We start from the raw sequence: 17,227 nt of genomic DNA, 5'->3' as shown, positions 1-17,227 counted from the left end.
TACCTTATTATACTATGCCATATCTATACCTTATGATACTATGTCGTTTTTGATGTTTTTACATATTATTACAATAAGTAATTTTTTTCACTTTTTTTTGCCATACTATGCTATGTCGTTTTTTTCACTTTCAAGGCTTTGCTATACTATACCGTCTCTATAACATGTTATGCTATTACAATTTTTGATGTTTTTAAACCTTATTACTAGATGTCGTTCTTTCACTTTTTTCGCCATATTATACCATGACACTTTAATACCTAATTATACTATGCCATATCTATAACTTATGATACTATGTAATTTTTGATGTTTTTACACATTATTATACTATGTCATTTTTTCACTTTTTTTGCCATACTATACTATGTCATTTTTTCACTTTTTTGCCATACTATACTATGTCATTTTTTTCACTTTCAAGGCCTTGCTATACTATGACATCTTTATACCTTTTATACTATGATGTTTTGTGATGTTATTATGCCTTATTATACAATGTCGTTTTTTTCATTTCTTTTTGCCATACTATATTGTGTTGTTTTTTTCACTTTCAAGGATTTGCTCTACTATGACATCTTTATATCTTTTATAGTATGACATTTTTTGATGTTGTTATACCTTATTACACTATGTCGTTTTTTCACTTTTTTCGCCATAGTATACTATGTCGTTTTTTCCCTTTTTTCGCCATAGTATACTATGTCGTTTTTTCACTTTTTTCACCATATTATAACATGACACTTTAATACCTTATTATACTATGCCATATCTATACCATGTTACTAATATTACATTTTTTTATGTCTTTTTTTTCACCTTTTTTGCACACTATGTCGTTTTTTCACTTTTTTCACCATAGTATACTATGTCGTTTTTTGACTTTTTTCGCCATATTATAACATGACACTTTAATACCTTATTATTCTATGCCATATCTATACCTTATGTTACTATGTCGTTTTTGATGTTTTCACATATTATTATACTATGTCATTTTTTTCACTTTTTTTGCCATACTATACTATGTCGTTTTTTTCACTTTCAAGGCCTTGCTATACTATACCAGCTTTATAACATGTTATACCATTACATTTTTTGATGTTTTTATACCTTCTTACACTATGTCGTTTTTCACTTTTTTTGCCATAGTATACTATGTCGTTTTTTCACTTTTTTCACCATAGTATACTATGTCGTTTTTTGACTTTTTTCGCCATATTATACCATGACACTTTAATACGTTATTATTCTATGCCATATCTATACCTTATGATACTATGTCGTTTTTGATGTTTTTACATATTATTATACTATGTCATTTTTTTCACTTTTTTTGCCATACTATACTATGTCATTTTTTCACTTTTTTTGCCATACTATACTATGTCATTTTTTTCACTTTCAAGGCCTTGCTATACTATGACATCTTTATATCTTTTATACTATGATGTTTTGTGATGTTATTATGCCTTATTATACTATGTTGCTTTTTTCATTTTTTTTGCCATACTATACTATGTCATTTTTAACACTTTTTTCACCATACTATAATATGTCGTTTTTTTCACTTTCAATGCCTTGCTATACTATACCAGCTTTATAACATGTTATAATAATACATTTTTTGATGTTTTTATACCTTATTACACTATGTCGTTTTTTCACTTTTTTCGCCATAGTATACTATGTCGTTTTTTCACTTTTTTCGCCATAGTATTCTATGTCGTTTTTTCACTTTTTTCGCCATAGTATAACATGACACTTTAATACCTTATTATACTATGCCATATCTATACCTTATGTTACTATGTCGTTTTTGATGTTTTCACATATTATTATACTATGTCATTTTTTTCAATTTTTTTGCCATACTATACTATGTAATTTTTAACACTTTTTTCACCATACTATACTATGTCATTTTTTTCACTTTTTTTGCCATACTATACTATGTCATTTTTTCACTTTTTTTGCGATACTATACTATGTCGTTTTTTTCACTTTCAAGGCCTTGATATACTATACCAGCTTTATAACATGTTATACCATTAAATTTTTTGATGTTTTTATACCTTATTACACTATGTCGTTTTTTCACTTTTTTTGCCATAGTATACTATGTCGTTTTTTCACTTTTTTCGCCATATTATACCATGACACTTTAATACGTTATTATACTATGCCATATCTATACCTTATGATACTATGTCGTTTTTGATGTTTTTACATATTATTATACTATGTCATTTTTTTCACTTTTTTTGCCATACTATACTATGTCATTTTTTCACTTCTTTTGCCATACTATACTATGTCATTTCTTTCACTTTCAAGGCCTTGCTATACTATGACATCTTTATATCTTTTATACTATGATGTTTTGTGATGTTATAATGCCTTATTATACTATGTCTTTTTTTCACTTTTTTAGCCATACTATACTATGTTGTTTTTTTCATTTTTTTGCCATACTATACTATGTCATTTCTTTCACTTTCAAGGCCTTGCTATACTATACCGTCTCTATACCATGTTATAATTTGACATTTTTTGATGTTTTATACCTTATTATACAATGTCGTTTTTTCACTTTTTTCGCCATAGTATACTATGTCGTTTTTTCACTTTTTTCGCCATAGTATTCTATGTCGTTTTTTCACTTTTTTCACCATATTATAACATGACACTTTAATACCTTATTATACTATGCCATATCTATACCTTGTGTTACTATGTCGTTTTTGATGTTTTCACATATTATTATACTATGTCGTTTTTTTCACTTTCAAGGCCTTGCTATACTATGACATCTTTATAACATGTTATACCATTAAGTTTTTTGATGTTTTTATACATTATTACACTATGTCGTTTTTTCACTTTTTTTGCCATAGTATACTATGTCATTTTTTCACTTTTTTCGCCATAGTATACTATGTCGTTTTTCACTTTTTTCGCCATAGTATACTATGTCGTTTTTTGACTTTTTTCACCATATTATAACATGACACTTTAATACCTTATTATACTATGCCATATCTATACCTTATGTTACTATGTCGTTTTTGATGTTTTCACATATTATTATACTATGTCGTTTTTTTCACTTTCAAGGCCTTGCTATACTATACCAGCTTTATAACATGTTATACCATCACATTTTTTTATGTTTTTATACCTTATTACACTATGTCGTTTTTTTACTTTTTTTGCCATAGTATACTATGTCATTTTTTCACTTTTTTCGCCATAGTATACTATGTCGTTTTTTGACTTTTTTCGCCATATTGTAACATGACACTTTAATACCTTATTATACTATGCCATATCTATACCTTATGATACTATGTCGTTTTTGATGTTTTCACATATTATTATACTATGTCATTTTTTCATTTTTTTTGCCATACTATACTATGTCGTTTTTTTCACTTTCAAGGCCTTGCTATACTATACCAGCTTTATAACATTTTATACTATTACATTTTTTGATGTTTTTATACCTTATTACACTATGTCGTTTTTTGACTTTTTTCGCCATAGTATACTATGTCGTTTTTTGACTTTTTTCACCATATTATAACATGACACTTTAATACGTTATTATACTATGCCATATCTATACCTTATGATACTATGTCGTTTTTGATGTTTTTACATATTATACTAAGTCATTTTTTTCACTTTTTTGCCATACTATACTATGTCATTTTTTTCACTTTCAAGGCCTTGCTATACTATGACATCTTTATATCTTTTATACTATGATGTTTTGTGATGTTATTATGCCTTATTATACTATGTCTTTTTTTCACTTTTTTAGCCATACTATACTATGTTGTTTTTTGCACTTTTTTTTTGCCATACTATACTGTGTTGTTTTTTTCACTTTCAAGGATTTGCGCTACTATGACATCTTTATATCATGTTATAATATGACATTTTTTGATGTTTTCATACCTTATTATACTATGTCGTTTTTTTCACTTTTTTTTTTGCCATACTATACTGTGTCGTTTTTTTCACTTTCAAGGCCTTGCTATACTATGACATCTTTATATCTTTTATACTATGATGTTTTGTGATGTTATCATGCCTTATTATACTATGTCTTTTTTTCACTTTTTTAGCCATACTATACTATGTTGTTTTTTTCATTTTTTTTGCCATACTATACTATGTCATTTTTAACACTTTTTTCACCATACTATACTATGTCGTTTTTTTTCACTTTCAAGGCCTTGCTATACTATACCAGCTTTATAACATGTTATACCATTACATTTTTTGATGTTTTTATACCTTATTACACTATGTCGTTTTTTGACTTTTTTTGCCATAGTATACTATGTCGTTTTTTGACTTTTTTCGCCATATTATACCATGACACTTTAATACGTTATTATACTATGCCATATCTATACCTTATGATACTATGTCGTTTTTGATGTTTTTATATATTATTATACTATGTCATTTTTTTCACTTTTTTTGCCATACTATACGATGTCATTTTTTTCACTTTCAAGGCCTTGCTATACTATGACATCTTTATATCTTTTACACTATGATGTTTTGTGATGTTATTATGCCTTATTATACTATGTCTTTTTTTCACTTTTTTAGCCATACTATACTATGTTGTTTTTTGCACTTTTTTTTTGCCATACTATACTGTGTTGTTTTTTTCACTTTCAAGGATTTGCGCTACTATGACATCTTTATATCTTTTATAGTATGATGTTTTGTGATTTTATTATACCTTAGTACACTATGTCGTTTTTTCAATTTTTTCGCCATACTATACTATGTTGTTTTTTTCATTTTTATTGCCATACTATACTATGTCATTTTAACACTTTTTTCACCATACTATACTTTGTCTTTTTTTTTCACTTTTTAGGCCTTGCTATACTGTGACATCTTTATACGTTATAATACTATGACATGTTTTGATGTTTTTATGCTGTATTATACTATGTCGTTTTTTTCACTTTTTTTGCCATAGTATACTGTGTCGTTTTTTTCACTTTCAAGGCCTTGCTCTACTATGACATCTTTATATCTTTTATACTATGATGTTTTGTGATGTTATTATGCCTTATTATACTATGTTGTTTTTTCATTTTTTTAGTCATACTATTGTATGTTGTTTTTTTCATTTTTTTGCCATACTATACTATGTCATTTTTAACACTTTTTTCACCATACTATACTATGTCGTTTTTTTCACTTTCAGGGCCTTGCTATACTATACCAGCTTTATAAAATGTTATACTATTACATTTTTTGATGTTTTTATACCTTATTACACCATGTCGTTCTTTCACTTATTTCGCCATTGTATACTATGTAGTTTTTTGACTTTTTTCGCCATATTATACCATGACACTTTAATACGTTATTATACTATGCCATATCTATACCTTATGATACTATGTCGTTTTTGATGTTTTCACATATTATTATACTATGTCATTTTTTTCACCTTTTTTGCCATACTATACTATGTCATTTTTTTCACTTTCAAGGCCTTGCTATACTAAACCGTCTCTATACCATGTTATAATATGACATTTTTTTTTGTTATCATACCTTATTATACTATGTCATTTTTTTCACTTTCAAGGCCTTGCTATACTATACCGTCTCTATACCATGTTATAATATGACATTTTTTGAGGTTTTTATACCTTATTACACTAAGCCGTTTTTTCACTTTTTTCGCCATAGTATACTATGCTGTTTTTTCACTTTTTTAGCCATACTATACTATGACACCTTAATACCTTATTATACTATGTAATATCTATACCTTATGATACTATGTCGTTTTTTATGTTTTGACATATTATTATACTATGTAATTTTTCTCACTTTTTTTGCCAAACTATACTATGTCATTTTTTTCACTTTTTTTGCCATACTATACTATGTCATTTTTTTCACTTTCAAGGCCTTGCTATACTATGACATCTTTATATCTTTTATACTATGATGTTTTGTGATGTTATTATGCCTTATTATACTATTTTGTTTTTTTCATTTTTCTTGCCATACTATACTATGTCATTTTTAACACTTTTTTCACCATACTATACTATGTCGTTTTTTTTCACTTTCAAGGCCTTGCTATACTATGACATCTTTATATCTTTTATACTATGATGTTTTGTGATGTTATTATGCCTTATTATACTATGTTGTTTTTTTCATTTTTTTGCCATACTATACTATGTCATTTTTAACACTTTTTTCACCATACTATACTATGTCGTTTTTTTCACTTTCAGGCCTTGCTATACTGTGACATCTTTGTACCTTTTATACTATGATGTTTTGTGATGTTATTATGCCTTATTATACTATGTTGTTTTTTCATTTTTTTAGTCATACTATTGTATGTTGTTTTTTTCATTTTTTTTGCCATACTATACTATGTCATTTTTTTCACTGTAAGGCCTTGCTATACTATGTCATCTTTATTCTTTATTATACTATAATTTTTTTTATGTTTCTATGCCTTATTACACTAAGTCTTATTATACTATGTTTTTTTCCACTTTTTTTCAATTTTTCAGGCCTTGCTATAATTTGATGTCTTTATATCCTAATACAATGTGACACTTTTTGATGTTTTTATACCTATGCCGTAGCAAAGAGAAACATCATAGTATCAAAACGCACAAAAATATAAAAAAACGTCTTTGTATAGTATGTCAAAACATGCCATTGCTTAGTAAGGCATAAAAATTTCAGAAAATGTCATATTATAGTATGGCATAAAAACATGAAAAAACGTATAATAAAGCAGAAAATGTGAAAAAATTTGATTGTATAATAAGGCATAAAAACATCATTAAATGTCATAGTATTTTATGTCATGTCAAATCAATTCCTAGTATAGAATGGCATAAAAATGACAAAAAACATTATGGTATAGTATGGCATACAAATGTCAAAAAACGTCATAGTATAGTATGGCATAAAAATGCCAAAAAACATCATGGTATAGTATGTCATAAAAACTTCTGTGTATAATAAGGTATAAAAATATGAATAAACAAAACAGTATAGTATTGCCTAAAAATTTGAAAATTTGTCATAGTATAGAAAGGCATCAAAATGTGAAAAAATGTAACAGTATAGTATGGCATAAAAATGTCAGAAAACATCATAGTATAATATGTCAAAAAAAATTTCAGAGTATAGTAAGGCATAAACATGTTAAAAAAATGCCATAGTATAGGATCTCATAAATAGTCATAGTATAGTAATCTCAAAAAACATCATAGTACTGTCAGGCATAAAATGTCATATGTAAAAAAAAACTGTTAGTCATAAAACCTTCATAGCATTGTATGTCATAAAAAGTTAAAAAAAACCTAATAGAATAGGAAAGCTTAAAAATATATAAAAAATGTCATAATATACAGCATTTAACATAAAAATGTTAGAGTATAGTAAGGCATAAAAATTTCATGGTGTAGTTGGCTTAAAAATGTCATATAAATGGAGTACCTGGAGAGAACCCCTGCAGGCAAAGTGAGAGCATGCAAAGTCCCCAGAGAAAGTCCCCACGTCTAGAATTTAAACCCAGAACCTTTTCAGTTTGAGGCAACAGTTCAAACCACAGATCCCCACCTCGCCATATCACAAATTCATAGTATACAGTATATAGGACTAAAAACATCATAGTATATAAGCCATAAAAAGTAATAGTATAGTAAGGCATTAAAGTCGCCAATTAACCCAATCTGCATATTCTTTGGATTAATCATGACACAATTTAACACAAATGTCTAACCGGATGAGATAATGACGTGATAACATTTTATATCAAAAATGTCAATGGTCAACTTCACTGTGACATCATAATGTTCTTCAAAAACAGTCCTGGCCTTTATTCAATACTGTCACTCAGGAAGGGGAGATTTTGACCATATTTCCTGCAAATTGACTTGTCGGTGGAGGCATACAACCAAAGTGGTAATTCTAGTTATTGTTTTGATTGAGAGCCACTCAGTGGCAGAAGTTTATATATTGTGCTTTTTTTTCAAAATGGAGGACAAGAGAGGGAGGAGAGACGAGTTGTGTGTTTGTTGTGTTTGGAGGAGGGACTCCTCATTTCAATAAAGATCGTTTAGAGAAGTGAGAACTTCCTGGTTCATCAGTGAAGAAGGAAGAAAGGCAACGTTACATCATCAGAGCGTCAGACATGAATGTCCATCACACTCTGATCTGCTTCTTTCTCAGTGAGTAGACTCATTTTCATTCACTCTTTTTACCACTTAATTTTTCTTAAGAGTTATCATTACGCCTCCATTCAGTTTTTCTCAATTTTCATCGGTCTCTGTCTTTCATGTTAGTTTCTGTGGTCAAAAATGATGTTCAGAGTTGGAGATGAGTCACTGGCTTATCTCCTTTAGAGAAGTTGTAGGATTCACTCAAACGTTTGCATTTCAGCCCAACAATCAGCAAATTCCATTTTTTGTATCTGTTTCATTTTACTTTTTCCCAGAAATAATCTTAATTATCACCCCCACTTGTTTTGTATCTTATATATTTGCATTTTGTTGCATTCATACTGTCGCCCCCCAGGCATCAGCCTGTTTGTGACCGAGACACTTCTAGTTTCACACAGGAAATTCTCTCTAATAGATTGTGCAAACAGAATACGTTAGCTGATAGTTGCAGCCAAAGAGTCAGTGCCATGTGGTCAAATTGAGAGCTGTGCATGTGAAGCAACACATCAAATCCTCATTTCACATGAAAATAGGCAATGAACTGATGATGAACTCATGACCTAAGAAACAAAAATGAAACATAAGAACTTCCATCCTGGTGCTGAGTGTCAGCCCACATCTCCAGTGTGTTCAGCTGCTCGGACTGGTCTGCTGTAAGTGGGATCAAAAAATAGGACGTCATCTTCCTACATAGTTAGCTACCTGGATAAATTCATGAAAAATAACAAAAATGTTGACAAGCTTGGATCAGACAGATGCAGCTGTACTGGTTGGAAGTAGTTATGCGTTGTGCGTTGACTGAATAAGTTCAGTTTATATTACAGATGTGAAGCCCTGACTGTCTAAATTTTTAGTCCCTGTTCAGACTGTGAAGGCTACAGGAAACTGTCCTTCACTGCAACTTGTTGTCACTGCCCCCTGCTGCCCCCACCTGCTCTTGTGTGCACTCTAGGTGAGGTGCAGTTCATCTCGACCGAGTCTGATTATCAGACTAAACCTGCTGGGCAATAAAATTCAGTTTTATGTAGAGCTGCACAATTTATCAAAATACAGTTGAAATCGCAATATGGTCAAGTGCAATATCCAAATCGCAGGACCTGCAATTTTTTTGATAGAGGTAAAAATGTGTCAGTGTTGTTCTGCATTGATAGCACCGTGAGTGTTGTGGTGCTACAGACGCCCTGGTCTACAAACCATGTTCTCCACATGTAAGGGGATCACATTTTTCATCATCATTTTTCTATTTTTTTTCAGTGAGAATGAAATGCAAAAACAACAATTCCAACTGAAATCGCAATATCTGCTAAAATTATTGCAATACGATTTTTTTTTTGCATATCATGCAGCTCAAGTTTTATCAAACTCTGGAATCAGTTTATTGCCTTTTTAAAAATTGCTTGAGTCTTACTTTGGGAATTGAAGACATTAATTACAGTTAAAATCTTAATCTTTTTGACAACATCAAAACTGAATCAAATTGGGTTTGACTGTGGTGGAAGTAGGAAACTCCCACTGTGACTGTGTAAATGTGAAGCAGGAATTATTATCATTAGACCGCAGTATCTTATTGGAAAATAATAAGTGATTGTTCATCTCTTTAACAGTGCTGCAGGATGTTAAGACTGGGCTCATTAATGCAGAAAGACGCGTCTATACAGGAACTGAAGGAGGAAACATCACAGTCTCTTGCTCGTTTATCCTCAATGGAAATACGAAGATCTTCTGTAAGGACACATGTGAAAAAAAAGAAGACATTCTCCTTGAAACAACAGAAGACAGAGCTGAGAGAGGCAGATACAGGATTGAATATGAAAGAGGAGCTGTTACAGAAAGAGCAACTCTTTATGTGAGCATCACACAGCTGAGCATGTCTGACTCTGGACAGTACTGGTGTGGTTTGAAAAGAATTCTTCTAGATGGATACAAGGAGTTTGAGATCAGAGTCATAGAAGGTGAGTTTCTACTGAAATTATAGAAATGTTCCCTCATGTCTCTGCAGGTGTGAAGAAACTTTCACTGTTCCCTGACGGCTATTTATGTTTCTAATAACCTGATATGATAAAAAACTTAGTGCTGCTTATTTTCATCACTGTGAACACTGGTTAAAGCTCAATATAACAATGAGTTACTCACATACAGACACACGGGTTTATCTGAATATTAATGACCTAGACAGTTAACCTACTGAACCCAGTGTTGTAATGATTAAAAAGTGTTTGCCTGTTAGAAGATGACTGAGTCATTTCACTGACATTTAGTTTTCAGCCTGTAACATCAGGAGGAAAACATCCTGTCATCCCGATTTATCTGTATCAGTTACTGATTGTTTCATTGTTCACAGCTTCAACCACTTCAAAACCAAACTTGACTCTACGACCGTTGTCAACTTCACTCCCATCATCCTCCACACTGACAACAACAACACAGAGTTCAGGCTCCAGTGTAGGAAGCTCCACACATTCATCAGCCTCTGAAACCACCAATCAGCCCGAGACATCACCTGCAGGTTCAGGTATGTTACATATTCAAAGGTTTCTCTCTTAATAAATGTAGTGGTTCTCATGCAGCACATAAGCATGAACATGAACCTCAGTGGCTGTTGCTATAGATACCAGCCATGTGTACTGTCTAACTATGCATGTGTGTAGAAGCGCATTCCTAATGTGAGTATGTTCATGGTACAAGCCTCAGGTCCATCACTAACACCACACTGTAGAAATACTGTGATAAAAGAAAAAGTACAACAAAAGTATCAGGATCAACATGTACTTAAAGCATTAAAAGTTAATATACTCATGATGCAGAATAATGTTTATTTTATCATTAGATTGTAATATTTAATTCACTAATGTGCCCATCACTAATTTTGTAGCTGGTGTAGGTGGAGCAAATTTAAATCACCTAATACTAGCTACTTCTAGCTTTTCAATTTACCTCTGGAGATCAACACGTTTATGTTGCCTTATTTTAATCTATAAAAATACATCATCATTTATTTGTCGATTATATTTTGTATTATTAATCTAAAACTACAAATTAAGTGAGATAAAGAAAAACAAATGATGAGGAGTAAATACTACAATATTTTCCTCCGAATTGTGCAGGAATAGAAGTACAATGTAACAAAATAGTCCAGTAAAGTACAAGTAACTCAAAACTGGACTTAAGCACATATCTCTTTTCTGTTTGTTGAACAGGTGGTTTGTAAAGTTCTTATTGGCCTTTTACTTTTTGTTGTACTTATAGTAAACGCTACCTTTAGGAGAAACTCCAGCAACTGGAGATGAAGTAAATTACTCTGTAACATGAAGACTGTATTTCTACTGTTCACGGCTCTACATTTTTTTAACCCAGAGCTGTTTTTCGTGTGAATGCCGGATTAGATCTGAGATAGCCTGGTCGAACCCAGTCGAAAAATATCTTTGTGGAACTGGCCCCTGGTCAAACCACAGCAGTAAAATAGTGTGATGCAGAGAAGAAGTGAAACTTTCTGTCATTTCTCTCTCTGAAAGCGTCCACACCCATGTTTAATGAGCATTACCAGTTTCTGTTCTTCCCTGTCCAAAGTCTTTTCATATTGAGATGATTTCTCGTGACCGAGAGATGGAAAAGTCTACAAATCGGACCAACAAGTTAACACTTCAATTTGGCTGGTTTATTCGTGCATGAAGGACAGATCCGATGCAGGATACACCAAGTCTCTCACTGAATGACAGAACTTGAGCTGCTTCTATCGTATGTTGTTCTGGGTGTTGTAACTAACATCTGTTAACCTCGAGACCTTTACCTCTGTGCTTCACTTTTATTGCTTAGCTCCTCCTAAAAGGGTGTGAATCACTAAATCCCTGCGGGATGTAGATAAACTCCTAAACAACAATATAACTATAAAACCCAGATATGTAATGGATCCCTTGACATCCTGCTTCCCCAAAGGTCAGCAATTTACCTGACATCCTTAAACCAAAGTTACCAACATGCAAAACAAATACAACCTTACACTTAGTTAAGTATTAATGTGTTTGTTAGTTTAACACTGAGTTAGACTTATTTCACCAGTGAAAGTTAGCAACTATAACATGTAATGCTGGTATGATTACCTGCAGATTTATATACCTGAGGTACTGACTGAGAAAGATGGTTAAATTGTAAACCAGGTCTGTTCTTAAAAATACTGATTCGAATGGTGCATGGCAGGATATTTGTTTTTGTGCATGTGTAAGTTAATATGTTGTTTATATGCAAGAACATAGAAGAGTGTGCTTGGAGGTATAGAACTTATATTGATTGTTTAAAACATATTTTTGTTATAAATTTGAAAAAAACTTGAATTAATTATTAAAAGAATTGGTACCACTTTACAATAAGACCTCTATAAAGGATTTATGAATGGTTTATATGTAGTTTATTAATTAGTTTGTTAACACTTTAGAAATCATTTATAAGCTGTTATAACACATCAGATAAAAACGGCCACAGTTGCTTGCCAAATTGTGAGCCCACATGTATCTGTACTGTTAAAGCCTCATATCTCTTTAGTTACTGAGATTGCTTTGTGTTCTCCATTATCCAGCATGTATATCCAAACATTTATAACTGATAAAAGGGAGTCTTATTGTAAAGTGTAAAACACATCATCATTTATTAACCAGTTACAATGAGGCTCCTTTCACCAGTTATAAATGGTTCTAACTCATTAGTAAGATTAATGAGTAGTAAGCATAACTTGAGCTTGCCAAATAGTGAGCCTACATCAATGTATGAAAACTGCGTTATAACTTGTTTATAATTGTTTATTAATGATTTACAAAGTGTTGACAACCGAATGAATAACCTAATTATAAACCATATAGTGGTACCTAAACATTTAGTTGATGTTACTATTATTTTGACAGCATGAACAGACCGTCAGGTCCTTTTTATTTCTTGGAGTCCAGGCTCCCAAAAACATTGTATTTTATAATGAACCTACGTCAGAATTAAACAAACTTCTACCACCACAGCTGTGCAGCTGTATGTGGGCCTGGTCCTGGTTTTCATGATCACCGTATTATCAGTGGCTGTGCTAATATTCTGCAGGAACAGGGCTAGTAAACCCAGAGGTAAGGCTACAGGACACGCACGCACGCACGCACGCACACACACACACACACACACACACACACACACACACGAACACACACACACACACACACACACACACACACACACACACACACACACACACACACATTTTCACTTGTTAATATTCTCACAAATGACAAAAATGGTTTGTGAAGACCGAATATGTTTTTACTATGTTAATAATTATTATGTTAATATGTACTCAACTGCTCCACTCTTGATGCACTGCTTCAAGACACAACTTTGAAAATCCAGTTTATGTCCTAAGCAAAAAAATATTCTCGTAGTTCACAGATCAAGGTGTTCAATGTGCGGCAGGTTCAGTATTTCTGATTATGTTGTTCTCTGAATGTTTATATGAGAAACGTCTGCAGACCGCTGTGATGAGACAGATGTATGTAAGATTAATGTGACAATCTGATCTAATTCAAATCTTGTGAACTGTGTTTTTTCAGGACCTCCTTCGGAAACTGAGTATGCTAAAGTCACAAAGGTGAGTTTGAGTTAATTTGTTGACATTGACATCATGTTTGTGAAACAATCTGATGTAGATACAAACCAAATCCTCTTCCTCCTCCTGCAGGACGACCGAGTGTACGAGGAGGTGAGAGAGGAGAACAGACAGAGCAGGGCTCCTCCTGTGGAAGTGTTTACGGTTTACGCCTGCACCAAATACACCAAACCAAACGCAGTCGAAACCACAGATGACTACAGCTTGGTGACTGCCGCTGCAGCCACGTCTCAGAACCAAGTAAGGAAAACCTGTGGCAGGATCTTTAACCTTGGGATCAGAAAAGAGTTCATTAAAATTTGATCCAATAGAATAGTCCTAGACCTAAAGATGGCTGTTGTGTATACTATCCAAATATAGCATTTGGATCCAGAGTTCGTGGTGTGGCCCAAAAGTTCAACTTTACTGTAGTGCAGGTCAAAAATAACTTATTGCCTCCAGGAAATAGCCACATGTTGCACTTTATAGTCAAAGCTTTTGCCTTCTCGGCTTTTATATGTTACCAAACTAACTGCAAGCTCAGTGCTGGTAGTGGCAGAGGGGCTGACTGAACAAATCCTCAACTATACATCCAGAAGAGTGTCCCCTGAAATAGCCCCGATGGCAGCAGGTGTACCAGACCTTGGTTGTCATAGTCACAATAATAAACATGCTGACTGTACCATTAAAGTTGTCATTTTGACATTTAAGGTGTATTGATTGATTTCCAAACGTCAATCATGCATTGAGTGACACAAGGACACATTCCACATTTAAAGTTGCCAGTAGCGGCAGGTGATATTCTCAACATGAGTCGGTCTAACATTTGATTATGTCCTCATGGTTGACTGGTCTTTGTAAACTTGCCACCATAGGAACAGTGGTAACATAACCTTCGAAACTAGCCACAACTTAACGTTGCGGCTCGTGTGGAAAAACAGAATCCTGAATCTTTAGATCATGCACCACAGCTGCAACGCTCACGCGACGCATCCAGTGTGTTCCTGGCCTTAGAGCCTCAAGCAAGTCATGAATGACCTCTGGTGAAAGGGCATCTAGTGATGTAAAATAACAGATGGCACTGATGCAGCCAGGTCACTTTATTTATAGCTAAATTCTTATTAATTGTTAAATGTTCTTTTTGATATGGGCCACGGTCAAACCTATCAAAACAACAAGAACAAAAGATAAAATATGCCTCTGCTCGTGCATGTGTAATCCCACATTCAAATAATGCTCGTCTGACAAAACAGGAGAAAACTCTAAAACCATCTGTCCAGACAACAGGAAGTGTGTGTTTGTGGCTTTCCGTCATAGCCAGCACACAATATGCTGTTACATCACATAAGCATACGGATCCCTTGAAATTGTGTAGTTTCTCTGGTGAGCAAACAATGTAGTTTTTACTGTTTCTAAATGACTTGTTTGGCAACTTCTGTGGTGAAAATTGCTTCATTAAAGTCTCAGCACTCCGGAAATAACACACAAGATCCATTAGATCCATGTTAGAACTATGTGCACAAGTTAAAAAAAGTCATCTTTTGGGATTCTTTAAGACTCTGTAGGTCGTGTATAAAGATAAGAATATTCAATTTTAATTTGAAAGCTTTAAAGGAGCTATTGTTAAGTTTTGCTATTGTAACATAGCCAGCGTTAGCATTAGCAGCTGTTTAGTTACCAGTTAAGAAGAAACATGAGTTCTTTCATTCCTTTAAGCACCAAGAGCTGTTTCTAGCAGTGGAAAACAACCTTTTTGTTTTGCTTCTATTTCTCTCATTTCCCTTTTTTAACTGACATTTGCATGCTAAACAGCTAGCACCTGCCTTATCGGGCTGTCTCAACACTTTCTGATATTGAGTCACTGTAGCCTCCAATCTCCCCTGAAGAAATAGGGCTGTAAGAGGACATATTATATCCTCTTGTCTCGTAAATGCAACAATGACTGAAGCTCTTGTCTAGACTGGTAAATAAAGAGCTGTTAAAGCAAACATTGGCTATGTAGCAATAGCAAACTTACAGCTCCTTTAAGATGTCATTAAGACTAAATCAGTAAGTCAGCGATCATTTCTGACCCTTCTTTGCTTTCTTTCAGGCCGAAGACGGTGAAGTCACCTACTCTAACTTACATTTTCCCAACGATGCAGCCCATGCAGGTAATGCTGATAATGGTGTCTACTCTGTCAGCCACGCCAAGGATGCTTCCGCTCTGTATTCTACTCTCGCTTTACATTAGCAGTTGGCACATTCGCTTTCTCAGGGGCCAACAGGTGAACACAATGTACTTTTAATGAGTTAATATTCAAGTTACATGAGTAATAATTTGGGATTCATACTGTCTCAGTTACTTAGGAAAATCCAGACTTCACTGTCAACAGTTTTCATTTACAACTTGCAAAGTATGACAGGCAGCTGCTGTATAATTGTGAAGACTCACTGAAAACAGGTGATATGAAGTGAAGTTCAGTCCTGTTCATTTTCTCTGGGACACAAGAGAATAACTTCTCTCACAGGTGACATGAAAAAATGTAACTGCACATGAAGGGTGACATTTCCCTGGAGGCTCTGTAGTTGGGGTTTACTTTTTCAAGTGCAGATAAAAATCAGTGAAAGGACACGACAATTATTGTAGGTACTTGTTTTGTATGTCCCTGACTTATAGATCACAGATATGAACAAAAACAGAGTGGTGCTGAAAGCTGTCCACATGGGTAGAGTCTAGGGATGTTTTTTTTTTTACATTTCTTTAAAATTATTTAAGTGAAGTCAAAGTATTCCTTCTGTTATTTAAATTATTTTGGTATTTGGGTTAAGTAAACAGTTAACTATTTCTGTTATAGCTAATTGCTTATTAATTGTTCTTGGTAAAACAAATGTCAGTAGGTGACCAAGAGGTGGAGATGAGACATTTCTATTAGATTGTTTATTGCATCTGCACAAATGTATCTATTTTGTTACTGCTGTTTTATACTGTATTTATGCTACTTGAAAAATATTTTAAATCCCTTATTAAAAATTATAGTTGTTTTTAATGGTAGTAAAATAAATATCAATTATGTAACTAGTGATGGCAAAGTGGGGCTTAGATACAGATCAACCAGTCGAGCCTCAATTTAAAGTTTTAATTAAGAGCATCTAAATCATAATGTCCTCTGAGGGTTTTCTTTTTGTTCCAGTATTCAAGTGGATATAAATAAAAACAAAAGAATAAAACATCAGATTTGAAAGTGATTTTACTTCACATTTTACAGCCTGAAAAATTTGTTGAAAAAAAATGTTACGTCTGAGAAACAAGTCACAAACTCAGTAATCATGAAAAGATGAAGTATAAAAATAGTAATACAAATATTCATTTTAAAAAGTAGTAAGA

The 17,227-nt window shown here is 32.8% G+C and overlaps 1 protein-coding gene across 2 annotated transcripts; it reads left to right on the top strand.

Moving 5' to 3' along the window:
* The first annotated feature begins 8,160 nt into the window (after positions 1 to 8,160).
* On the top strand, positions 8,161 to 17,093 carry LOC111644195 (uncharacterized). Of its 2 annotated transcripts, XM_023392957.2 has the most exons (7): positions 8,161 to 8,258; positions 9,854 to 10,201; positions 10,591 to 10,761; positions 13,250 to 13,348; positions 13,826 to 13,863; positions 13,954 to 14,121; positions 15,953 to 17,093. In XM_023392957.2, exons 1-7 carry the CDS (start codon positions 8,222 to 8,224, stop codon positions 16,091 to 16,093), a joined length of 1,002 nt encoding a protein of 333 aa, XP_023248725.2. In that variant the 5' UTR covers positions 8,161 to 8,221; the 3' UTR covers positions 16,094 to 17,093. The 2 variants fall into 2 exon arrangements, with proteins under 2 accessions (XP_023248725.2, XP_087026211.1); XM_087170085.1 differs by lacking the exon at positions 13,250 to 13,348.
* The last annotated feature ends 134 nt before the right edge of the window (positions 17,094 to 17,227 follow it).

This window comes from Seriola lalandi, unplaced genomic scaffold, assembly GCF_002814215.2.
Source record: "Seriola lalandi dorsalis isolate HSWRI2012SDOR001 ecotype SW California unplaced genomic scaffold, Sedor1 jcf7180002054927, whole genome shotgun sequence".
Taxonomy (NCBI): domain Eukaryota; kingdom Metazoa; phylum Chordata; class Actinopteri; order Carangiformes; family Carangidae; genus Seriola; species Seriola lalandi.
This window is presented reverse-complemented; position numbering and strand designations above follow the sequence as displayed.